This window comes from Poecile atricapillus, chromosome 14 (genome assembly GCF_030490865.1).
Source record: "Poecile atricapillus isolate bPoeAtr1 chromosome 14, bPoeAtr1.hap1, whole genome shotgun sequence".
In the NCBI taxonomy this organism is placed as follows: domain Eukaryota; kingdom Metazoa; phylum Chordata; class Aves; order Passeriformes; family Paridae; genus Poecile; species Poecile atricapillus.
The window spans coordinates 16677140-16702144 of NC_081262.1; the positions used below are offsets into that span (position 1 = coordinate 16677140).

The 25005-nt window shown below is 52.6% G+C and overlaps 2 protein-coding genes across 15 annotated transcripts in view; one reads left to right on the plus strand and one right to left on the minus strand.

Annotated features, from left to right (window-relative positions):
* Positions 1-1802: 1802 nt before the first annotated feature.
* Positions 1803-13350, minus strand: SCNN1G (sodium channel epithelial 1 subunit gamma). Its single transcript, XM_058849960.1, has 13 exons — positions 13227-13350; positions 12707-13031; positions 11656-11950; positions 11016-11209; positions 10521-10624; positions 9851-10014; positions 7016-7114; positions 5719-5836; positions 4715-4793; positions 4579-4636; positions 4184-4245; positions 3914-3989; positions 1803-3512 (listed from the first exon to the last, which is right to left on the minus strand). The coding sequence occupies exons 1-13, from the start codon at positions 13255-13257 to the stop codon at positions 3123-3125; spliced, it is 1995 nt and encodes a 664-aa protein (XP_058705943.1). The 5' UTR covers positions 13258-13350; the 3' UTR covers positions 1803-3122.
* A 324-nt stretch (positions 13351-13674) lies between these two features.
* USP31 (ubiquitin specific peptidase 31) overlaps positions 13675-25005 on the plus strand; it is a 47807-nt gene continuing 36476 nt past the window's right edge. For 11 of the 14 annotated variants that reach the window (XR_009278749.1, XR_009278745.1, XR_009278741.1 and 8 more), the window contains exons 1-2: positions 13676-14429; positions 24703-24840. Coding sequence is in view for 2 of the 14 variants with exons in the window: in XM_058849403.1 (XP_058705386.1) it covers positions 13848-14429; positions 24703-24840 (720 nt within the window). In the remaining 12 variants the exon portion in view is untranslated. Of the gene's footprint in view, positions 14430-24702; positions 24841-25005 lie in introns of all 14 variants that reach the window. The other 3 variants (XR_009278747.1, XR_009278748.1, XM_058849405.1) reach the window with 1 other exon arrangement.

The window sequence follows — 25005 nt, forward strand, 5'->3', positions numbered from 1 at the left end:
AGGACCCCAGGGACGGGAGGTGAGTGGGGACTGTTGTGAGTGAGCCCCTGACCAGGGCTGGCTGAGCCTCCTGGGAGCACTGTCCCAGTTCACTGGGCTCCCCACCTCACCCTGGAGCCAGCACAGTGGAACCAGGGATGTTGCTGAACCCTGGATTTTACAGCCTGTTGTTCCCATAAACTCCGAGCTGAGTTTCTCAGACACTTTGGGTTTATGATGTTTAGCGTGTGCCAGTCCTGATTCTCAGACCGTCCCTGGTGGTTTCCTGTGTTTGAGGTGACTCAGGAGTTCAGCACAGTTCAGTGTTTAACCCACAATGAAGTAAACAATTTCTGTAGCTCTGCAGTTCTCTGCCTTCTGAGGATTATTCATAAATGGAGAAAAGGTGTTGCACCTGCCCCAAGAGTAACTGCAAACAGCACCTGCGGGACACCTGTGCTCTTCCAAAGAATTTAAAGCAAGTGTTCTCCCCAAAAAGTGCCTCTCAGGACACATATCCTGGGTTTTCAGAGGGAGAGCCCTGACATTTCTGCTGCTGGACCACTTCAGGTTAGCAGCCTTGTTCTCCATCAAAGGACATTCCCCTTTTTGGAACTGCAGTTCTTGATATAGTCTGACCAGTCCCTACACTAGATTTTGTGCTGGGTTGGCACCATTCTGTTTATTTTCCAAGGTTTTGTTTTGCTCTGGGGAGGCCTTAGAACCACAAACCCCTGACCCATCCCAACCTGTGCCAGCTTCCAGTGCCTTCCCCAGCCCTAGAGCCAGGTGTGGGGGGTTGCCTCCTGTCAGGGGGCTGATTGCATGACCAGCACTCACTGATTTAACCCAGCTCCGAGAGCTGGGGGGCTGCTGGGGGTAGGCAGGGGTGCTTGAGCAGCCTTGGGGGGAGAGACAAAGCCCAGGAGCAGCTCAGCAGTGGGGAAGGAACAGTACCAGGGTCAATCTGAGCTTGGGCAGTCTCTCCTTAGCACTGCCTGCAGCAGATGTGAGCAAGCCCTGTGGAGAGCTGTGGTCTCTTAGGTGCTGCTGCACACACAGGTACAGATGTGGGGTGGAAGAACTGTGGCAGGACCCACTTTGTGATGTTTGCTTGCTTTCCCTGGAAAGTGACCCCCAGTGTTCCCTGCAGGCCGTGCTCTGTGGGGGCTGGGGGCAGCTGACCCCTCTGCATTGGAGGGCAGGTGCTCACTCAGGTGTCATGGATCCAAAGCAGCTCCCGTGCCAGCATCACCGAGCTGGCAAGGAAGGAATTTGTGGTGAGGTGTTCCTTAGCTCTGGACTTTGCTGTTACTGCTGTCCCTGCTGTAGTGGGGACAGCTGGTGCCTGTAACACCAAGGGGAGCTGGGGCTCCTTAGGCTGCTCAGTTCTGCTCTGGGTCTGTCCTGCCACAGCTGCCCATGGGGCAGGATTATCATGATGAGTGTTTGATGCTGTTAGAGGTGATGGGGATGAGCCACGGCTTGCTCAGGGCACCTCTCAGGTGTGGAGCGGTCTGGGGACACCTGAAGTTCCAGTGGCTTTGGTCCCTTGCTGGTTAACACTGCTTTCTGAAAGGCCTTTTCACTGTTTCTTCTTGCACCCCATGTTCCTCCTGCCTGCTCCTGAGCTGGGTCCCACAGAACCCCCTGCTCCATCTCTGCTGGGGTACCTGGCTGGGAGGCTTGGCCCTGCTGAGAACTACAGCCCTGGGCAGACAGAGACAAATCCCCCCAGCTCAGGATGCCTGCAGGGAGCTAACTCATATAGTGGTGATTTAAAAACAAAACAGGGCAAAGCAGTTATTCAAAAATATATCTTTATTTTTTCAGTTTATCAACTATTTAAATAATTCAGTTAAAATAGGTTTTATTGCACATTAAAGAACCTTTCTGGATTCTCACTGTCCTCTATAAAATAAGCTCACAGAGAAAGGAAAGGAGAGGCTCTTCCACTCAGACACCCCTCACACGCTCTGCATCGCTCTGGCTCTACAGACCCCAACAGCCAGCGTGGATGGAGTGGGCTCTGCTCACCGTCTCCCCAGGGTGCTGAAGGCAGGAGGGAGCTGGGTGCAGGCTGGGGCCAGCGTGGCCACGTGCCCCAGCTCCCCCAGGAGCACCCATGGCACAGGCAGCAGCCCCTGGCCCACGGGGCAGCAGCACAGCAGGTAAAACGTGGGTGCTGACACCACTCTGAGGACAGGAGCAGGTGAGGGCAAGGTGGATGAGGTACAGATGGGGCAAGACATCCTCCAGGCGTTGCCAGCTCCAGGGCAGGCAGGTGGGGAACTGGGTGGCTGCAGGAGGAAGTCCTTGCCTGGTGTTGAGCAGGAAAAGAGCAGCCAGCTAACTCCCTGTGAGGCTTCTGGGAAGTCATTTAATGAGCTCCTTAGAAGTTGTGTTTAAGGGCTGCCTGAGTGATGTGGAATGGAACAAGCTTGCAGAGGATGCACTTCATTACTGTGCTCCAAATTGGATTTCATGCCCTTTCAGATGATTCTTTGGGGATGACTCCAGCTTTCCTACCCCAGCTGTGTAGTAACTTGCTCTACAAGCACGTTTCTGGTTGTCCTGGCTTTTCATCTCACAAGAAAGAGCTCCTCAGGTCATCAATTGGAATCAAGTTTCTAATGAAAATTCAAGTGAGAGCTTTCCTGTTCTGCTCTTTTGTGCTTCACCCAAGCCCCTGTCATGCTCTTCCTCCAAATGCCATCCTGGATTCCTGACAGCCTGGGGTTTTTCCCACAAGTCCAGCCACACAGCAGAGTAATTAGTGTTAATGTGGCATCAATCTGCTGCTGTGGAGCAATTCCTGCCCACATGCAATGGGGTGTGTGCAGCTGGTGGCTAATGCGTGCCTTTGCTTGGTGAGGCATCCCAGCTTAGTACCACATCCTGCTCCAGCCATCTCCTGCCATCATTAACTCGAGAACTGATGTTGCTCGAAGCTCCTACTGTCTCTGAGCCCTTGGCTTTTGTGTCTGAGCTTTGCTCAGGGCAGCTTTGACTGCCAGTTCAATCCCTGAGTAAGGGTCTGACCTGACAGCCCTTCAGTGCTTGTCTGGATCTGTGCCTTTCCCAGCAGACACGTGGGTCCAGCACCCAGCTGTCTGGGCCCGTGGCTGGCTGGGTGCCAAGTGTCAGTGCTGGCCGAGCTCCAGCGTGTCGGGCAGCTGCTCTGCGAAGGCCGTGTCCAGCCGCAAAGTGCTGTAGTTGGGGGGGGGTGTCCTGGGCAGGGGGCTGTCCTGGGGCAGCGGCAGGCGCAGGGCGGTGGTGAAGGTGGGCAGCTCCTCGTCGATGCACACGGGGTTGTCGTGGCCCTGCCTCTCCAGGTCTCTGGCCTGCGGGGCCTTGCCCGAGCTGCGCCGCTGGCGCCCGTTCCACCACTTCTTTGCCTTCTGCCACTGGCGCCGCATGACGATGGACAGCGAGTCGATGAAGAACACCTCCACGATCTCGATGACACACACCACTGAGCAGCTCATCCACAGCCCCAGCTGGCCCCCGAAGTTGGACAGAAGAATGACGAGCTGGAAGAGCAGAGAGCACGAGGTTAGGGTCTGCAATGGGCACGTGCCCACGGTGCAGTTACGGCAGGCGGGGAGACCCAGCCGGGGCTTGCTCAGCACTCCCAACTGCAGCGGGCCCGTCTCTGCTGTGGCTCTCTCTGGCCCTGCTTCAGAAGGACCCTGGAGCTGAGCTTGCTGTGGGCAGTCTGCAGGCTGCCCCTGCACAGGGCTCAGGGCTGGACAGGCAGAGACTGGCCTGAGATAAGGGCTGGAAAGGGCAGGACCGGCCCAGAGGTGCATATCTGAGATCAGCTTCCTGCCCCTGCCCGTGTGGGATTGCTCCCCTGGGCAGGTGAAAGCTCCAGCCTGCGTGGGAGGAAGTGCTTCATCTCCTGGGAGTAGGGACCAGCGTGCTCACTCACCGTGTTGGCAGGATTCTCCGAAATGAATCTCTCATTCAGGTCCTTGTAGAACACCATGAGGTTGGCAAGGTCTGTCCTGGGGAAGCAGAGGCAGGCAGAGGGTTTAGTAAAACAATAACATGAAACATACTGAAAAACTATGCAAATAACCTGTTGGACCAGTAGGGCTGGGCTGCTCCAAGGGAGCTTTTTCCCCAATTGCCATCATTAGGGCTGCCGAGATCGTATCAGAGCTGGAGGTGCAAGGCAGGAACACACAGGGGGACTTACTTGTTCAGCTTCTTGTTGAGTTTTTGCCCTTTGTCCCAAGAGAGAACTCGGAGCATCCAGTCCTGGAGAACAGACAGAAAATGCCACTCTAGCTGCAGGTTCTTGTGCAGAGACCCTTGGGAAGGGACTTATGCTCCTTGGGCTAGTATGGGTACCAGAACTGAGTGTGTGACAGGCCAGCTGAGCCCAAGGGGACCTCCCAGGACAAATTTCAGTTTAAGGGTGAACTGCTGGAGGGGAAGGCCTGAGCTGGAAACTTCACACTGTTCTCTGGGAGCAGCATCACTGAATGCTACTGACTACCCCAGGGCCTTCTGCTTTTTTGCTGAGCCTCTGGGGTTACTCAATGCCCTCTGCTAGGCTGCTGTTCTGGTGGAGTGTCCCTGGGGACTGACCTCTGACACGATGGACGGCCACTGAGCAATGCTGGTGGTGAGCGCCCACTCCTTGAAGCTGCAGAGAGAAGCAGGATGTCACTTGTGAGCTCTGACTCCCACACACACCTTACCTCTGGCTGTGGCAAGGACTCACCTGCAGGCATCTTTGCAGATCTGCTGGCAGCCCAGCTGCTCCTTCACAAACTTTTCGTGCAGTCTGTAGTAGCAGTACACTGCAGGGGAGGAGCAGGATGTGTGTGAGAAGCCAGAAAGAAAACCTGCTAACTGGGCTGGAGTGGGACCTCTGGGGCATAGGTGGCCTTTGTGGCCATCGCCTACATGGTGGGGATAAAAAGATTTACCCTATAAATATTGCAAAAGACTCTTGAGAAGTGGCTGTCACTTGATGTAGGCATGAAGACTGCCACACCTGGTCAAGCCCTCCACTCGACTGTTCCGTGGTGGGCACAGGTGACAAGCCACCAGGGGAAGTTTCACAAACCAGTCAGGGTGAGCAAGGGAGGCTCTTCTGGCTCTGGGTGTGGGGGCTTAAGTGGGTTAAGGCAGATTTGCCTCATCTCAGCATGCTGGGTGTGCAGCAGCTGTGACAGGGACATGGGGTGCAGGGGCTGTGTGACAGGGACACTGGGGGTGCAGGGGCTGTGTGACAGGGACATGGGGTGCAGGGACAGTGTGACAGGGACACTGGGGTGCAGGGGCTGTGTGACAGGGACACTGGGGTGCAGGGACAGTGTGACAGGGACACTGGGGGTGCAGGGGCTGTGTGACAGGGACATGGGGTGCAGGGACAGTGTGACAGGGACACTGGGGTGCAGGGGCTGTGTGACAGGGACATGGGGTGCAGGGACAGTGTGACAGGGACACTGGGGTGCAGGGGCTGTGTGACAGGGACATGGGGTGCAGGGACAGTGTGACAGGGACACTGGGGGTGCAGGGGCTGTGTGAGAGGGACATGGGGTGCAGGGACAGTGTGACAGGGACACTGGGGGTGCAGGGGCTGTGTGACAGGGACACTGGGGTGCAGGGGCAGTGTGACAGGGACACTGGGGGTGCAGGGGCTGTGTGATGGGTTGGTGCTGCAGGGGACAGGACTGGCAGCTGCAGCATGTGCAGTGCCAGAGGTGTTTCAATACTAACTCCAGTTAGGGTTCTTCTTGTAGTTGCAGTACTCAGCCCCAGCAGGTAAGGGCTGTGCGTACTGGGCACAGCCACACGAGTCCACCATGGCCTTCTGGAAGCAGGAGTGCAGGCAGATCTGGGGAGAAAAAACAGAACTGAGGGCTAAGAGGCAGCACCAAGCTCCAGGCTCCTGTGCACCCAAAAGCATCCTTCTTATCACACCAGCAGTGGGAGAGGAACTGTTTCCCTGGGCTGTCAGGCTCTGCTGTGAATGAATACAAACACAGACAGAAAGTACGGTGCAGGGTTGAGACTCTAGTGCAAAAAATAAGAATATTATCTTCTCAGAGGATTACATGTATGGGGGTTCTGTGAATGCCCCCACTTCCCCTACAGCCACCAAAAGCTTTAGTGTTGCAGTTGCTCTTCACAGAGTCAAGGAGAGGGTTTTAGGCCTGCCATGGCACGTGGCCCATGAATCACTAACTAGGTGTGGGAAGTGACTCACAGCAGCAAACTTCACAGCTTCCACCAAACCCTGCTGGTCCTACTGGGAGAGGTGAAGCTGGGAGGATTAACAAGGCAGCAGAGCTGTGGTTTGTGCTAAAACACTGGGACATGCAGGAACAGAACTTCTCTTTTAAATCCCAGTCAAGCCTTTTGGTCCCAGTCCCAGCCCTCCTGAGCGCTGAGTTTCAGTGAAGCACTGTTAATAAAAACCTGAGATAATGTCTGGGTGATTCTACCTGGCACTACACCACAGCAGATTTCATATTCCCCATAAAACACAAATTCAGCCTAGACCTGGTCTTTGCATCAGGCAGCAGGTAATGTAAGTACAATTCTTCAAGTGGAGAGTGCCAGAACAACTGACACTCTCCAAGAGGACCCAATTACATAAACCATGCAAAATTAGTGGAAACTTACTCTGTAAACAAACATCCTGCTATCTGGATACTGATTAGATGGTTTCTGTTATTCTTGGAGTCCTAAAGGTCACAATTTCTGGCTTCAAGGGTTACTAAGCTGCAACCTTTACTTGGCCAATATTTTCCAGTCTCATTGCTTGGAAATTGCCTAATGAGCTCATGTTCTCTCTTTATCTAACACGGTGCCTGAGGGAACTTCAAACAGCAACCACTTAGGAATAAAAGTTGGATTTTAAGAAGTGCCATTGCATTTTTCATCAGTGGTGAAAGCAATAACCCTGTGCTCAGACTGTTCCCACTCTCAGGTCCTGAACCACAGACTGTTATAAAGCTTTTCATGCAGGTAGTTTTCAAGCAACTGATAAACCCAAATGTAATGGCTTTACCTGGAGTGAGTAGCTCTTGTTATAGAGATTTTCCACAGGTATGTCATCTCCTGTCTCTGTGCAGTCACTGTAGGGTTTGCTCAGCTTGCGAGACTGAGTCTGAGAAACAAAAGAACAAAACTTGTTATTTTGGAGTTCACAGAGAAACAAAAGGATTCAGTGACACTTTATCCCAACTCTGAAACTGTAAGTGATAAGGTAGCTTTGAATAGAATGTTTACCTTTTGCTACCTAAAATGATTTGTCGATCCCTTGTCAAAACAAGGGGTTTTTTGTTTCTAATATCCGTTTCCCAAAAAACTGCTCTGGCGGGATTCTCTGCTGTCTTCCTGGAAACCTTCTGCAGGAATGCAAGGTGGTATGATCACAGCAGTGAGGATTTTTCAATGCAGAGTAATCCATATGCATGTTCTCTCCTAGTCTTAGAGGCTGTGCATGTTTACTCTGGATGTTTGTGTTCTGAGGAGGTTATTGGATGGGGTTTTTTGGTTATTTTCTGTGAGGATCCCCACCTGCCCGAGCTGTTGTCGCACTGGCTGCTCCTGTGCCGTGGGTAAACAGCACTTGAGGCTCCACTAGTGCTCAACAGCACCTCTCTCAATCCACTCTAAACCAAATGTTTGTGTCTCCCTCAAACCTTTTTCCAGGTGCTGCTTTGACCCTTCCTCTCAAATGCTAATGACTTTTCCTGTTCCACAATCTCTGCCCAGAGCAAAGAGCTCTGATATGCCAAGTCTGTGCCTGCAAGCTCTGTGAAACCAGGGCTGGGAGCCCTCAAATTCCCGAAATCTGATTCCAGCTCCATGGCCCACTTCCTTAAGACTGCCTTACCTCCCTCAGCCCCTGCTATCTTTCTGCAGTAATTATCCAATACAATAGAGTGGCCTGAAACCACAAGAAACATCCATTTAAGAATCTATTCACCTTCCTCCACAGAGTTTAAAATTAGAATTAAAAAGTTCTGTACAAAGGATCAATTTAGCAGGAACCTGAGAAAGGCTCATCACCCCTAAGGCACTGAATGCAGCTCCTGAGGCCACACATGATAGAAGCATACCTCACCACTTTGTCTACAGCAAGAGAAGGCTCTGGGCCAGTATGGTGAAAGTCGGTGCTTTTAGAGATGCTCGAATCTCTCTTTGGAGGGAAAGATGGCATTTCTGTATTAGAGATGCATTACTTCTGAAAACTGACTGAAACCAGCTTTTAAATTCCACATACAAGGTAGTGCCAAGACACTGCCTCAGTCTGCTCCTGGGGCTTCCAAGAGATGATCGATCCTTTGTGTAGAATTATTTTGTTGTGGCTTATGCTCCTACAAAAGCTTACTTATTCCCTCAGGTACTGAAATAATTTCCAAACTAAATATTTAACTAAAGCACTGTAACTCTGACCAAGCAATGCTTTGTTTGCTTTCCAAACATCTTGGAATATTTTTGGAGGTGGGGGGCAGTCCTAGTAGCCAGCAGAAACCCATGAGCAATAACCAGACCCCGATGCTGTGTTCAGAGCCCAGCAAGCAGCTGATGCGGGACACAGCTGCTGTGTCCTCCTTTGTGACCCTGCACGTGGGCACAGGGATTGATCTGGCACCTCGGTGCTGCAGCCCTGTCCTGACAATCCTGACCCCTCTCCACTCAGCAGGCTCTCTGGAGTTGTCCTTTCCCAGCAGCACAGTGATCCCCAGCTTTTGTTCTGAGACCAGAAATTGTGTCCAGATTCTATTTCGGTTGCCTCATTAGAATGCAATTGATCCCTTCCTCATGACAAATCTTTTATATACAGACACTAAGATGTGCCCAATCTTGTTTCTTATACTACAGCAACAGCCCAAACCTATTGTGCTAAGAACATATTACATTAAATATTGAGACTCTGCCTTCCGTGACTGTCTCTGTACGGTGTGATGGTGACGGAGAAAAGTCTTGTGAGACTTTGTGTCCTCACACCATCCTGGTTCCCAAACCTCTCATGATTGACCAAGGAGTTGATGCCACAGTTTTCCAGACAACTGGAAGACAGTTAACTATTTGCATTTTGTAAACCATCAGCCCTCTTTTAATGTCTTTTCTAATGCAGGGCCTACCACGATTTGGCACACCCAGATAAGGAGGATGGCTGATACTCCCACCAAACCACCAGAAAGAAAAGCAGAGCTGAAGTGCTCACTTAACAGCCCATCCAGATGAAAGAGGACCTGGCACAGCTTTCGCTGCTGTGCTGAACCCCCTTGGGCCAAATGCCTCCTCTGAACTACACTAAATGGGGAAAGCAGGAGCTGCAGCTCTCCTTGCCTTTGCTCACAGCTAGCGAGAGCACAGCCGCTGCCCACGAGGGTGTTTTTACTGCTGGGATAGAAAGAAAAGCAGCAAAATGAGGCTCACATTCACAAAACAGTTCAAGGGGTTGTGCTGCCACCATCCCTAAGGACCTGACCCCAGTGTGGGAACCCACAGCTCCAGCCCAGGGACCCTCGTGGGATGAAACTCCCTGCTCATTGCTAAAGCCAAATGAGGCACTTGGCAACACATTCTTGTGGTTGTGGATATTGCTGTGAAAACAAAACCAAAAATCCCCTGGAAAGCCAAGGGGTGGAAGAAAAGGGAGAACAAACAATATCCCAAGCTGGTTTGGTTTATAAAGATCTGATTTTCCCAAGGCCTCTTTTGTTCAGAAAAGTGCTATCACAGGATTTCCCTCAGGGCACTTCAGCTGCTGAGTGGGAGGTATTTGAAGGCCTTCGAGCTGCTGGCTCTCTGAAATCACCTCATCGGTTCCTATTTACAGCAGTACCAAGGCAAAGGGGCGCCCCCAAAGGAGATTGTTGCCACTCACAAAGTGCATCCCTATGGAGGTGGCCGCTGCAGTTTCAATTTCAGTGCCGATGTCTTCAATGAAGGGATACTCGTTTTGGTCGTGGACGATGATCTTGGCTCCCGTGGATGTCACCAGGAAGGGGTTGTAGTCGGCTTCATCAATGTACAGAACAACCTGCAATCCTGAACCACAGAGACGAGGCAGGAAGTTACACCAGGAGCCAGAGCCACATTTCTGGTCAGGGAGGGCAGCACGGTTTATTTCATGTTATCTGGCCTTAAACAGAACTGTAACAGCCAAACACAGCCCCGGCCCAGCCAGACCAAGACACCTGCAGCCAGTAATATCCTTTGGTGGTACCGAGTACAACAAACAAATTACATCTGTGTAGAGCGTGGCTGGAACTCACTTTAAAAAGTTATATAACTGGGCAGCAGTAATTTCAGCTGGAAAACATTAGTGATGCAATGATATTATCTGTATTCTCAGGCAAGAGTTTGCACTAGTTCAAACAGGCATTTCCCCAATCAGCCTGTACATCTACAGCCAACACATCGCTCACGCTCCAGCAGGATCCAGTTTGCTGAACCACTTGTTATCAAAGAGTTCCTCTGCAAACCGCCCTGGGACACCACACGTGTGCAAAGTGCCCTGGAATAGCCCCTGTGTGCCAGGTGCCCCCACTCACCGTACTCGCTGCCACCCGTGGACGTGCTCAGGATGGTCCCGTTCTCGCCACTGTTGAAGGTGTAGCAGTTGCCGTGGAGGGGGTGATGGAAACGAGTGAAGTGCCTGGAAGAAATCGAATATCATGACATTAGTCCCTGTAGTTCTGTCTGTGGGAGAAAGGCAGCACATTTGGGCTTTGGTTTTGAGAGAGACAGACCAGGACTGCATGGGGGGTTTATTATTTCTTTTCAAGAAGTTTATTTTGCTGAAATATGTGGGTCTCTTTCTGAGTAATTTGAAACTACATGGCAGTATGATCTAGTTTAATACATCAGGAGGTGGAAACTCAAGGAAGTTTTAACATGGGAATGGGGGTTAATGACATAGGGGAGGCAGATTCACAGAACTAGCAGTGGCTCCTGCTGGAATTCAGCAAATACCAAATATTCTATTCCTATATATTATGGACTTGGAAATAAACTGTTAATATGGCAGGAATATTCTGTGCACTGACCTTTTGTCACAAGAGAGGCCATCAAAGAAACATGTCAGTATAAGGTCTTCAGCAGAATAACTCAATTGTTCCTTAGTCTCCAGGGGAATTTGTGCCATGATGTTCATGTAATGCAGCTTGTACCACTCCTGGATAGCGTTAACACCCGAACTGAACGTGTACAGGGCACACTCACTGCTGTTGTTCGCGTCACACTGACAAGCACAAAGGTGAAAAAACATTTCAGATGGACTGAAATCATGGATTCTACAAGGGAGGTGTAAATTAAGGATTGCACAAGGTACATCTGATAGTTTTTCTCTTCCACAGAAATAACCATGTGTGAAGTTACAGTGGGCATCAAAGACCTTTTATGCAGGGCTAAATGATATGACCAAATATTTCAGGACCGAAAAAGGTCACAGATGACACTAATTCTATTTGGGAAGACTTCAGGAAGGTACTTCTCTTCCAGAGAGCAGGAGGTGAATCTGCAGCAGCCACAGAGGCTTAGGCAGAAGAGTAGACAGGGTGCTCTTCACCACTGTGTACCACAAAGCCACCTGAGCAGGCAATAAAACCTGCCAGAGGGACAGTGACCCCAGCACAGCCCTTTGCTGCCCCACAGGGAACCTGCTGGCCAGGGCACAGTGACACTCACCAGCTGAAAGCCAATGATGTCATTGGAATCACCCGAGTTCACGATGGACGAGTCCTTGTGAAAGACACTTCCCTCTATTTTCCTCTTCTGCCCACTGTGCAGGTCAGTCGCTGTCCTGGAGAAGTCCTCGACCTTCAGCAGAGGGATCTGCTGGAAGAAGTCGCTCCCTGTGCTGTTCCAGTCATCCACTGACCGCCGCACCTTGGACTTGCCCTCAGAAAATCCATAGAAAGTTTCCAAAGCCTTTTTTGTCTCTTTGTCCAACTCAGATAAATATTCTTTCATGGCACTGTACCTGCGTGGAAGACAACATGACAGTGACATCCCATCCCAGATCACTGCCCAGCTGCAGGGCTCTGCCTGCTGCACTGTGGTTGCCAGGGCTGGGGACAGAATTCCCCATGGAGGTCTCACAGCAGCTTCTCACATCAGTGAGGGCAGACACAGTTATATCCACGGAGATCTCAGAGCAAGGACCACAAGAAGCAGAGCAGACCAAGCTACAGAGAAAGTTCTCCCAAAACTCTCAAGCTCCTTATGTTAGGAAGTCTGAGGAGACAGAGTATGTTGAAATAAGACTTCATCTGTGAAGAGTCATCAAAGAGCAGGATCCCCGTGGGGACCCAGGGTGGGAATCTGGCAGCAGAACAGACAGCAATGTAAAGCGTGATTTGACAAGAGAAAAAGTATTGTTGACAGATCATATAAAAATCTCCCATAAGGAAAGAAAGAAGCAAGAGAGGAGTGACAGATGTCCCCTTTCTATTCTTCAGGAGATGACGCTATTTGTAATCCTGAAAAGAAGGGAATTTGAAGAGCCAAAGAGCTGACAGGGCCTGTCTGGAGCAGAAAACAGCGTGAACCGAGCCGAGGTGAGCAGGCAGCAGTGAGGAGCGAAAGGCACACGGCACAGAAGGGGATGTGGCACACCAGGTGCCGTACAGGTAAAGCCACGCTTGGGAAAGCGCTGACAAGCAGCACCGGGACGAGCTCGGGAAGGAGTCCGGTGCCGTGCTGACCTCCCAGCCTCCTACCAGCCCCCGGGCCTTACTTGTAGGGGTTGATGTTGCAGATGGTGACGGCGGGGAACGGCAGCTTCTGGAACTGGACGGTGACGGAGACCGAGGCGCTGTAGTAGTTCATGAGGAGCTCCGCGCACTGCCAGAGGATGAGCCCCACGGCGCTGAGGGTCAGCAGGATCCAGAGCAGGCGGCGCAGGCGGCCGCGGGACACCACGATGCGGCGGCAGCCGTGCGTGTTGGTGTTGAGGCAGTACCAGCGCATCAGCTCGCTCAGCGTGGGCGCCTGCGGGCCCCGCACCGGCAGCGTCCGCTTCAGCCGCGCCGTGATCTTCTTACCGGGAGCCGTGGCGGCCGCTGCGGGCGAGCCGGGCGCTGAGGGGGCGGCTGGGGGAGCGGTGCCCACCCACCGCCCGGTGCCCCCCACCCCGCGCCCGCCCGCTCCTGTCCCGCCCGGCCCCGCGGAGCCGTCACCCTCCATCCCACCCCCTTCCCGCTGGGTGATCCCCGGAGCCGCGGTCCCGGGGAAGGATCGCGCTCGCCGCGCCTCACCTCGGCCGCCCTCCGGGCCCGGCGGCGCCATGCTCCGCTCCCAGTCCCGGCGCCGCTGCCGATGGGCCGGCGGGCGGCCGCCCCGGTACCTACCCCCGCCACCGCCCCGCCCCGGCCCGCCCCGGCCCGCCCCGGCCCGCCCGCCCCGCTCCGCGGCCGCGCAGCGCCGCCCCACGGCGGCGGCGGGGGCTGCGCGGGGAGCGCGGAGTAACGGGCCCGAGCGGGACGGGCCCGAGCGGGGCGGGCCCGGCCGGGGTCCGAGCCCCCGGTGCGGCGCGCGGGGCCCGCGGGGGCGGCCCCGGGGGCGGGAGCAGAGCCGGGCCCGGGGGCGGGGCCGCGGGGCGGGGCCCGGCCGCGCCCGCCCCTGGCCGGGCCAGCACCGAAGATGGCGGCGCTGCGGCAGCGTCTGCCCGTCGCCAAGGTGGCGGCGCGGTCACGTGGCGGCGCGCCCCGCCCCGCCCGCTGCATGGCGGCGCCGTGAGGCGGCGGAGCCGCGGCCCGACCCGGCCCGGCGGGATGCGGCGGCCGCCGGGCTGAGCTCCGGGCTGAGCTCCGGGCCGAGCGCCGCGCGGGCTGAGCGGGCCGAGCGCCGGGCGGGGATGCGCGCTGCGCCGCGCCGCCATGTCGCGGGTGAGCGGCCCCGGGCCGGCCGGCAGCGCCAAGGAGAAGCGCTCCTTCAGCAAGCGGCTCTTCCGCGGGCGCGCGGCGGGCGGCGGCGCGGGTTCGGCCCCGACCGCCTCCCCTGCCGCAGCCCCGTCCGGGCGGTCGCTCGGCGGGTTCATGAGCCGCGTGCTGAAGACCCTCTCCACGCTCTCGCACTACAGCAGCGAGCCTGAGCCCCGCGGCGCGCTCGCCCCGCGCCTGCCCCCGCCGCAGGCCACGGGCGGCCTGGGCAGCTGCTTCCCGCCGGGCCCGCCGCGCAGCCCCGAGCCCCCGCCGCGCCCCGCCGGCAGCTCCGAGGCCGTGCCCGGCGTGGCGGGGCTCCGCAACCACGGCAACACCTGCTTCATGAACGCCATCCTGCAGTGCCTCAGCAACACCGAGCTCTTCGCCGAGTTCCTGGCGCTGGAGCAGTTCCGCGGCGGGCCGCCCCCCGCCGACGGGCCGCCGCCCGCGCCCGGCGAGGTCACGGAGCAGCTGGCGCAGCTGGTGCGGGCGCTCTGGACGCTCGAGTACACCCCGCAGCACAGCCGCGACTTCAAGGTGAGCGGGGGCCTCGTCCCGTCCGGGCGGGAGGAGCGAGCCAAGGCCGCTGGCAGCGGCTCTGCGGGGCCGGTGCCCGCGGTGCGGGGCTCGGCGCTCACCGCAGGTCCAGACGTGACACAAAGTGTCACCAGCACACGGGCACCGCACGCTGCCCTGCTCGCCAGCTTTGGTGGGTATCTTGCTGCTGGTCCGAGCTCCCACGCGGTGGGAAGAAGCGTCTGGCCTTGCCAGCTGCGTGCCAGTAGATCTGGAGTGCTCTGCCTGCTGCCAGCATCCTCCCAGAGCAGCAGACTCTGGTCAAGTGACAGCGTTGGACACCCACGGCAGCACCCTGGGGATGGGACAGGTGCTGCCTCTGTACTCTTCGCTCACGGTGTTTGATGTTGGCTGATGCCTCTGGATGGTTTTTATGGTTAAAAATACCCATTTTAATGTTTCATTCCTCTACTGTGCTGCCATTAGGGAAGTTGCAACTAACTGTTGTTTGGGAGTTGTGAGCATGCATGGAAGGAGGATGTTGAAGGCTGTGCACTGTAGTCTACTAACCAAGAACTTGTGAGTCTGGGCTGATTTGGGGAGTGTGTTTCAGGAGTAGCTGCTTAGACTCTCTTGCCTGGACTTGCTCATGTTTGGCTCATGCTGCGGTTCCGTCCGACAGCCCGTGCCCTTCCTGAGCCTCATGCCTGCCCCAGGAGCTGTTGGAGCAGAGGGTTTGGTCCTTGTGCTGTGGCTTAAAAACACCCTGCATGGCTTTGGATGAAATCAGGCACAACTGTTTTAAAAGTGCTCCTAGGCCTACTTTGCCTCTTGGAATAGGGAGAAGTATTATTCCTGGCACAGAGGACTCTTTGGCTGTGTGAGAAAATCAGAGGGTGCGTGGTAGCTTCCACACCATGAATTTAGAGACACTTAGGGGAAATTATAGGGGAATTTTTCTTGCAGAGTGACTTGCAGAGGAGGTGTTCAAATGCATGAGAACACAGCGAGAACATCATTGACAGTCTTGGTCTCTCTGCCTGTGGTTCAGCTGGGGTGCACAGCAGGTGGAGAATGGGTCCCAGAGTCAGCTCTCCTTTGGTGCCTGCTGGATGGTGGCATGTCCTAGAGGGTCCTCTGAGGTGGCAGTGGCCTTTTGCACCCCCAGTCATTTGGATGGTTGCATGGCCAGGACCTCTTCCCTTTGCTTCTGCTGTGCCTTTTGAGGCAGGTGTGCCCACCTGTCCCACATATATCCCCTCCAGGGATATTCCCTGGAGACCCTGGCTGTTTGTCTCCCAGTGAAGGCGCCTGCCTTCTCCCCGGATGCCTGCCACAAGGACCACGCGTGGCTCAGGTCTTTTCAGGAGAGGTTTTGATGGCAGAGTGCTGGGAAAGCCGATCACTTGGTGAGTGTGGTCTTGGCAGCACCCTGGGGCACTCACCTTGACCTGTCACTGCTCCTGAGGTGGTGTGGCAGGAGAAGGAATAGTGGATTTCTCCTGAGTAATAGCAGGAAGAAAGGTTGTGAAAGCAGGATTGTCTTCTGACAGTGGAACTGATAGAAGGAGGAGCAGCTCTCTTTCTAGGCCAGGCTCTGCTTTCACACAGGCTGTGGGAGCAGGGCTGGGATACGAGTGACAGCAGGAGGAAGAGCATCAGGGCCAGGGATTAAATTAAGGCCATGTTCTGCGGGAGCTGATAGTAGAACTTTGCTGTTTGCAGACATCACTGACGGTAAGCGAGTGATGTTCTGCTTGTGGATGGAGCTGGAGCCCATCCATCTCCTACCTGCCAGGTCCCTGGAGGTTTTAAAAAGCCTCTTGCTGGAGGGATCTGGTCCCAGTTGATCCAGTTCAGCGCTGCACAGTGCCAGCAGCCTGGGTCCTGCTGCAGGACTGTGTCATTGTGTCAAGTGCTGTTCCCTTATAGAGGTCAATTACTTCTAATATGAAATTAATGCTTCTAAAGACAGTTAAGTCGCCTGAGCCTGTTATTAAATTCAGTTCTTAATTAAACTTTTTCTCAGCAGCAGATTTGCACAGTTCATTTACAAATGTAAACAATGGCCTTAGATAGGAGAAAGGCAAAAACCAACGTTTTCATTCTGGAAACTGCTGCTTCTCCCCAAAACAAGGAAAACATCCCCCCAGCTTGTTCTGCTTAAAGGGTGAAACATTCCTGATCTGCCTTGATGTCATTGTTTTTAAGGGTGTAAAGTGTTTTCACAGAGTAATTTCAGGCTTTCCCTCCAACTGTGATAGCCACTGACTATACACTGATAGTAATATTTATTTGATAGGTAAAAGGTTCTTTCTTCAGCATGCTTTCAAATCCATGTGTAGGTTTTCTTGCTATTTTTCCTTTTTTGGCACCAAATGTAACTGGGCAAAGGCACTTCCTAATTCCTAAATACTTCTCTGCAGGTGCTAAATGTACTTTAGGATAAAGGATAATACTTATTTTCTTGCTCATTCTTATATCTGTAGGCTTCTGTCTTGGAAGAGAGGAAATTATTTTCAAGGGAGCATGTCTTAGAGTTCTTGTGGACAGGGGCCTTTTAAGGGATGATTTTTGGAATGCTTTTTACCCTCAGCTGGTTTTCCTTGGTAGTATTTCCTCTCTTTTTAAGTTGTCTTCAGGTAACAACCCATGTCATGGGTCTCTGGATGATGTAGCTGCTAAAACCAAGGAAAATGCCGTTCAAACCACTGGTTTGTGATAAATGGTTCATCTTGTAGTTGCAGGTTGAGGGGAGAGCCTGGCAGAGAGCTGACAGAGCAGGGGAAAGCAGGGCTGTAGAAGGCTGAGGTAGTAGGAAAAGGTCCATAAGGACTGGACTGAGAGGTGGAAGCAGAAGCGTTTGGATCCTGGGCTGGGAGCCTGGGCAGCCCTTCCTGGGGAGCAGAAGAGGAGCACCATGGCAGAGCTGGTACTTGCTGGGTTTCTCTGCTGAGGATGACTTTCCCGTTGGTCCTGTGCTCCTTTGCTGTTTGCTTTAACAATCCTTCTCTTCCGATTGCTCGGTGGGTTTTGTTTTCCTGCCCAAACAAAGCTGCTGCTTTCATAACAGGGGCCAATATTGCAGCTTGTGCTTCCTCTTTCCCCTTTGTGATGGTGTGACAATGGTGACAAACATCTATTGTATAAGCCCGGCTTTGGGCTTGTTTTTTTGCAGGGAGCTGTCCGTCCTGCCTGCAAAGTTCCTGGGAGTGTCAGGGAGGACAGAGTGCCCATTGTACTGGGAATCGGTCTGCAGCACTCAGAGGTGATGGTGGGGGTCGTCAGCAAGAAGAATTTTGATTTTAACTAATTATGAAATCATGTTCTTATGGAAATCTGCCTTCTGTGGAGTGTGGGTCTTCTGTGAATGATGAGGCTCTTTCTGTTTTGAGACTTTCTTTGAGGCTCTAAGGCAGTCATACACTGAAGCATGCCAATGTTTAGCATGACCCTTTGCACACCAGAGCTGGGATTGCATTTCTTGTCCTACAAGAAGATGGCCTTGGCTGTGACCTGCGGCATGTTCAGCAAATACAGCACAGTCCCCATAACTCAGTTGGGTTGGATTGTCAGAATTGGATCTGAAACCAGAATGAATCCCTATTCGTAAGGCAGGGACTATTGTGCCACGTTAAAAGTGCTGCTTCCTTTTTCATTTATTTATTTTTAATTATTTATTTATTTATTTTTAAATCTTGGTGTGAGATTTCCAAGTAGCTCTTTGAAGCTCGTTTCAAGGTGTTTATGGAATTCATTTGGTGCAAATATCTCATTTTGGGGCAAAATCTGCCAGCTGTGTTGGGCACTTCACTACTGTGTTGGGATTTAATCACTAGCTCCTGAGTTCTGAAGGAGCTCCTGGAAGCGTTGGCATGGTCAGATCTTTGTCCCCTGTTGAAGCTGCAGTGAGAGGGGATCTCAGCAGGGGCTGCTGGGGCAGTGTGGGTGTCAGGAGCCTTCGGTCCTGCTCTCAGAGCTGTCAGCCCCAGGCCCTTCTGCTCACCAGAGCCCTTGTGCCTTGCTAATGGGGCCAGTGATGTGTCAGATGTGATCTCCTGGATTGTATTTAATTGTCTTGCTCTCTGCCTAGCACAGGATCGGTTATTTTATTCTGGAGATGGTCAACTGCCTATTCCTAAAATATTTCCACAGAGAGCAAACTGTCCTGCCTCTGCACAGAGGGATGGAAGAAAGGGACATGAAGGAATAAATGTGAGACCCTTCACCCTTCCCTCCTTGTCCCTTGGCTCTTGGTTCCTGGTGTTTCAGTTTCTGTGTTGGTCTAATGAGGCTTTCAGTGGGTTAGGTAATGTGGGATGTTGAACTCCAAGTCCTTCCACTGGTAGTGTCATACTGAGGAGGCTTGCCCTAAGGCTGCTTTGGGAATTGAAATAGACACACTTTGAAACAAAAAGCAAGCTACCAATTTTCTACATCATTTTTGTGATGGTTCTTGACATCATGGAAATGTGGTTCACTGGGATCACAAAGGCCTGGCAGTCTTGCTACTTTACACTTTTTTTTTTTTTAATGTTCATTATCAATAAGATGTAAGTCCATTGTTGCACGTTGCTTATTTTCTTGCCTATTTTTCCTTACAATTGCTTTACTCACTTTCTGCACACATACTCCTAAACCCCCTGGGAGGGGTTTCCTGCAGCAGATCTGCCTTAAGGCGGCATCTAACTTGCCTGTGAAATCCAAATGCTTTCTGGGCATTTCTGTGTTATGCTTCAAGCTTTGATCTGAGTGAGTACAGCACAAGGCTGGGGAGCAGAGGCTGAGCCACAGAGTTCAGGGGTCGGATGTGGTTTGCTGAGGGGGTTCTGCTAGAGGGGGAGCAGAAGTGTGCTCTGGGTGCTCCTCTCCAGAGCAGAGGGTTGGGCAAGGCAGGAGAGGAGGCCTTGGTGTGGAACAGCTCTGCTGCTCTACTGCCAGGTGGCCCTGGAGGTTGGCAGCACCCTCTGTGAGGCTGGAAGGGCAGATGTACATCACTGCCAAAATGTGTTTTCTGTCTTCTGAGCTTCCAGGTTCTTATTTCCATGCTGCTTGTGCAAAATGACACATGGTGAAAGTATGAGAACTGTGTCGTGCCTGGCAGCCCGTGGAAGCAGTGAGGGGGATGCGTGTTCCCAGGCAGCCTAATTGGATCTGTGTTGCTCTGTGCTTTGTGCATGGCCACACTTGATTGGAGTGAACCCATTCTTCCTGCCATTTCAGCAAAGCACTGCTTAATGAACTTGTTTGCATGTGGTTGTGTCACTGAAGTGAATGATTGTTCTAAAGTGCAAGAGGAGGCTTCTCAGAGCGGTAATGATGGGATCCCCCTGTCTCAGTTTCTGTGTCCAGCCTGGGACCTGGAGCAAAGCCTGGAGAGAGCAGGAGAGGTGCAGGTGTGCAGCTGGAGCTCCTTGGGCTGCCGAGCCCAGCCTTCACATCTGTCCTCTGTGCCAGCATTTACTGGTAGTCCTTTACTGAACTGCTTCACATTTGTGCCATTCTCCTGCTCCTCCATCCCTTATTCCTTTGAATCCCACCAGTTGCTCTACTAGTGTAGCAGGAAAACAAGTTCTTGCTGAACAGTATGGGATTTCTGCTCTCCAAAGGGTGAATTCTCCCGCAGCCAGCACCGACTCCTGGCGGTACCTTCAGGCAGCAAGACCTGTCCTGGTGGGCAGGGTGGAGAGGAGCGTGCCACTGGGGAATGCAGCACCTACACCCACTGCTGTGTCTGCACACACAGCAGCCCTGGCCAGCATCAGCGGGACAAACTCCACTCTCTCCTTATGTGATGAAGGAAGGTGCTTAATGAGGATTAATAGGCTTCAGCCTGGAGGGGTGAGAGTAGCTGCTGGCATGAGAGGTGTTAGGCAGGGGCTGGTGTGGTGATGCTTCTTGTCTGGGCTTGAATGTGCTGCAGAATCCCTCTGGTGCTGCTGTGCTGCTCCCTGTAGTGCTCCTCCTGGCTTTGCTTCCTCAAGTATTCTCATAAGGGCTGTGCTTATTCCCTTGTGCATTGCACAGAGCAGGACTGTGGCTGCCCATGGAGCTGCCATGTCCCATGGGGTGCTGCCTCAAGAGCCCTGGTGCCTCTGGATGCCCACAGGGCGAGGGAGGAGTGTTTTGTCCTGCCCTGGCTGCTGTGAAAGACCTCCTGTCATCAAAGCTCCCTTGTCCCTGTTTGGTGCCTGTGGTAAGGCCAAGTCCACAGCAATCTCTTCTGCCCCTGGATGGAGGAGTTCCCTTCCTCATCCCCAAGGCCTGAACCACTCTCCTCAGAAAAGAGCATCTCCAGAGAGGGGAAGGTACTGTCTGTGTGTGAGCAGAGAGAGTAATTCAGGTACACGTTTGTCTGCTGTAGAACCTGCTCAAACACAAAACTCTGCTTGTGGGCTTAAAAAGGAGAAATAACATGGTTGAGTATAACTGTTCAACAGAAGATGAAGAATAGCCTTTCTCTCCTGTGCCCAATGTGTGTCATTGGGTCAGATCTCTAATGAGCTGACTTTATCTGTTGACGTGCAAAATCCTTCCAGACTTGCTTCCTAGCAGGGCCACACTGGAAAATAGCAGACTGGCATTTTTTCCTCTAGTTGTCTTTGTGATCTGGAACAATAATAGCAGCAAAGAAAAGGCCAGTAGTTCAGCTCTGTTTCGATCTATTTATTGCATCTTTTTGGAGCAGTAGATGAATTATTATTGAACTTTCAGTAGCTGGTAAAAATAATAATATGTCTTTGCTGTGAATCTGCTTTATGGACAGGCAGGGACTGATATAGTTGCAGGGTGCTTGCATTAGGGGTATGTAAGTGGGATTGATAGGAAATTTTGATTTTCCTCTTTTCATCTTTTTGGATAGAGCCACTTCATTCAGGCTGTCTGTGCACCACTGCAAGCACATCTGGTGGAAAGGAGGATCCAGCCACCTCCTGCCAGGCTCTCAGGGAAGGTGTTGGGAGGCTGCATCAGGGTCCATGCCCACTCCTGGTGCCTCATAGCTCAAACAGCTGCACCAGAATTGTTCTGGAGTCATTCTTAATACCCTGTGGTGCTGGATGCAAGCTGGTCAGATGTGCCAACCCTACTTACAGGAGAACCAGATTAGGGGCAGAGGATTAACGGCTCTTGGGGGTTGGTAAATGTGGTGGTTTTGTGTTTTTAAAGCATTTGCTTCTTAACTCTGTATCTGAATCCAGTTACAGTTGCTGTTGCTTTACTGCAGGGCAAGCAGAATGAGGTGTTTTAAGTGATGAGCAAAAGAGGAGTGAAAGTTTAGGGTTCTGGCAAGGGCAAAGAAACCTTCTGCTGGGCTGGAAGGGCAGACTTAGAAAGTAAATATGGAGAGGTGCTGGGTGGTCAGTGCTCTGTGATGAGGTTACTGCTTGTTTGTCTACTTTGCCTGTCCAATGTTCCTGGAGCTGTTGAGGAATGGCCAGTCTGGCTGCTGAGAGGCTGCAGTCTCCCATCCATAGCCCAGGGCTGTGGGGACCCCTGGCTGCTGTACAGCCCTGCCTATTGCCAAGGGCTGTGAGAACCTCCCCATGCTGCCCTCAGCCCACCAGGGAGGTGTGCTGGGCTCTGTGTGGTGCTGACCCATCAGGCTTGAGGGGCTGCACTTCAGGAGTTCCTGGCACTTGTCTCAATTGTTAAATTGTTTATTTGAGTCAGCACCTCTGTCTCAGATTTAATCATGCTCCTCAGCGCTGGCTGTTCTGGTTGTGTGTCCATTGTTCCCCTCCACACGCTGCATGGCTGGGGTTGCTGCCACAGCCCCCTGGAACAGGGAAGGGGCTGGGAGGAGAGCACACAGCATTCCCTGGAGCAGCAGCCTCTGGGGTTTAAGCAGCCGTGGCCTCACCCGTGGCAGCGCTGGCAGGAAGCGTGAGTGACACCACGAACATGCTGCTGGTGCTGGAGTGTTTGTTTAGCAGAGCCTCTTGTGAGGAAGTTGCATCTGATATTTTGTAGTGTTTCCTGAATCACTTCCAACATCTTATGATGTGTCTCCACAGGCAGCTGTTTATCCTTAGTCCACTCAGGCTGCAAGAGTGTTGAGAGAACCAGAGCAATTATGGAGGTGCTTCTGAGCCGAGCAGTGACACAGATACAGAGCAAGGCACGTGGCTGCTGTGCATCCATGGCTTCACTGTGCTGGGATTGGTACAGACTGGCTGCTCTCTGTGGGCCACTGCATCACCAGAGACACACATCAGTAAGAGCCTGGGAGGCTCTGGGCTGACTGGAGTGATGTGCCTCTGGGGAAGAGGCAGTAACAAGTACTAGCCTGGATTCCCAAAGTCTTTATGTTTCTGCACAGAGCCCCTCCATGTCCACTTTTCACTTGAAACACTGGATTTGCTTCCTCCCAGCAATGTCAAGAGCCTTTTATCGTCCCCTGTGTCTAGACAGGCCCTTGAAGTGCAGTGGCAGTGCCTGTTGGCTGAGCTGGCTGGGACAGAGGACACCAGATAAGGCCACTGGCTCTGGCTGATGGGAGAGGGTCAGTGCAGGCCTGCTCCCATCACACCTGCTCGTGTCGTGGCACAGAGGGGCTGTCACTGCTGGGGACATGGCTGGTGTCTCAGCTCTTCTGTCCCTTGGTCCTCTCTGGTCAACTCACTGAGAAGAATGAGCTTGGCTTTGTTGTGACCTGCAGTGCTGTTGGGGGGAGTAAGGGACATCATCCCTTGGCACTGAGCTGGCCACAGTGGCTGGGAAGGATGGGTACAGCTGTTAAAACTCAGGTGTGTTACTGTAGGAGCATGTAACTCTTCTGGACAGAGGTAGTGAGATAACCACTAAAGACTGGACTACAATCTCTGCTTCATGTATTAGTGATTGATTTTCAGTTTGAAACTTGATGCAGTAATTTAAAAGCTGAATTTAATGTTCAGTGTAGGTTTATTTGAACAAAGTTAATGTTTACAAAACAAGTCTCCACATATATGCCCTTACATTCTTCCCTGCATCGTTGTCTGGGTGCATTCAGCTCACCTTTCTGCTGAAGGAGGGCAAGAAGTATCAGGCTGGTACCTGAAGAGACTTTTTTGGATACATTTTATGGATTATTTTATCATTTTATTTCTGCTAGTGGATTTTGCTTTGCTTAACAAGAACTAGGAGTAGAGAAGGCTCTTTGGTCTCCATTAATCTTCAAGTACCCACAGACTGCTTCAAATTTCACTCCCCCATAAAAAGATTTGCAGCAGCATCCCAAGCTGAGGTTGCATTGGACACCAAGCAGAGATGCTGGGGTCACACCAGTGTGGCACAGGGTGTTGGCTGGGGACCGCTCCCATGGTTCAAGCTGAGTGCACAGATTTTATGTGGGAGGGTGCTGGTCCCTGCACAGCAAGGGCAGTAAATCTGCTGTCAGAAGGGCTGCACATATGTAATGAGAGCAGATTATTTCTGTTTTCCATTATTTTGCAGCCTTGAGACAGGTGGACAGATTATAGAGCAGAGAGAGTATATGTTTGTCAGTCCTTTCCTGACTCTTTCATCACCACCCCCCTCCCTGGTGACCCCATTTTCAGAGGGATAAAGCGAGCAACCCAACCTCATTTCTCAAATCTGTTGCAAAGTCTGATTAGAGAAATGGAGGAGCTCTGGCACGAGGTGCATGTGCAGCCTGCTGGGCCCAGGCTTTGCAGCCTTCCCACCCATTCCTGCCCTGCAGGTGCTGTCTGGGCTTTGCTTGTGCCCCTGTCTCTCTTGGGATGCTCTCAGTGGGTCAGTCCTGTGTGAGCAGGGTTTCTCTGTGCAGGTGTGCCAGGCATGTCGGTGCAGCACAGCATGGGCTGCTGCTGCTCCTGCACTGGCTGCTCTGCAAACAGTGGCTCCTTGTGTGCAGGGGAAGCTGCAGCTCCCTGGCTGGGATGGTGGTAGAAGATAGTGTTTAGGATGAGCAAGTTATGTGTAGGGGATTCTTGCTACCCAGTGGAAGAAGTTCCATGTTGACCTGTACTACTCCTGTGCTTGACAGAGTGCTGATGGGAAATAGTTTTTCTCTACCTGCTTGACAACGATCAGGCTGAAGAAGCATCTGTGGTTTAGATGTCCTGGAATTGGAGACCTAGATTAGCACTGAACACCTGCATCAAGCTTTTGGGAAATGTGTGACCTCACCAAAGCTGCAATGAGAAAGACAGAGTGTGTGGGCATTAGGAGACTAAACTCTTGTTTTGCTTCAGCTTGAACAAACAGAAGATTTCATGAGGGCAGGGGTAGGTGTGATGGCATGGCCTCGGGTCTGCATTAGCTGTTATTGCAATGTCTCTTCTCTCTGCAGAACATCGTGTCCAAGAACGCGATGCAGTACCGTGGGAATGCCCAGCACGATGCCCAGGAGTTCCTGCTGTGGCTCCTCGACAGAGTCCACGAGGATTTGAACAATGTGGTGAATTCCGGTGGCATGCCTTCACTCAAGGTAAGGGATTCTGCTGGGAGACAGTGTGGGTGTCTAACTTTGCACACAGGCTTTCCTTTTAAAGCAGTTCTCCCCATTGGCTTCTTAACTTCAGTAGCTCAGATGGAACAAAAGCTTGGGTTAAAGTAATGTTTGTTTCTGCTCTGGGAGTGTAACCAGCTGTTC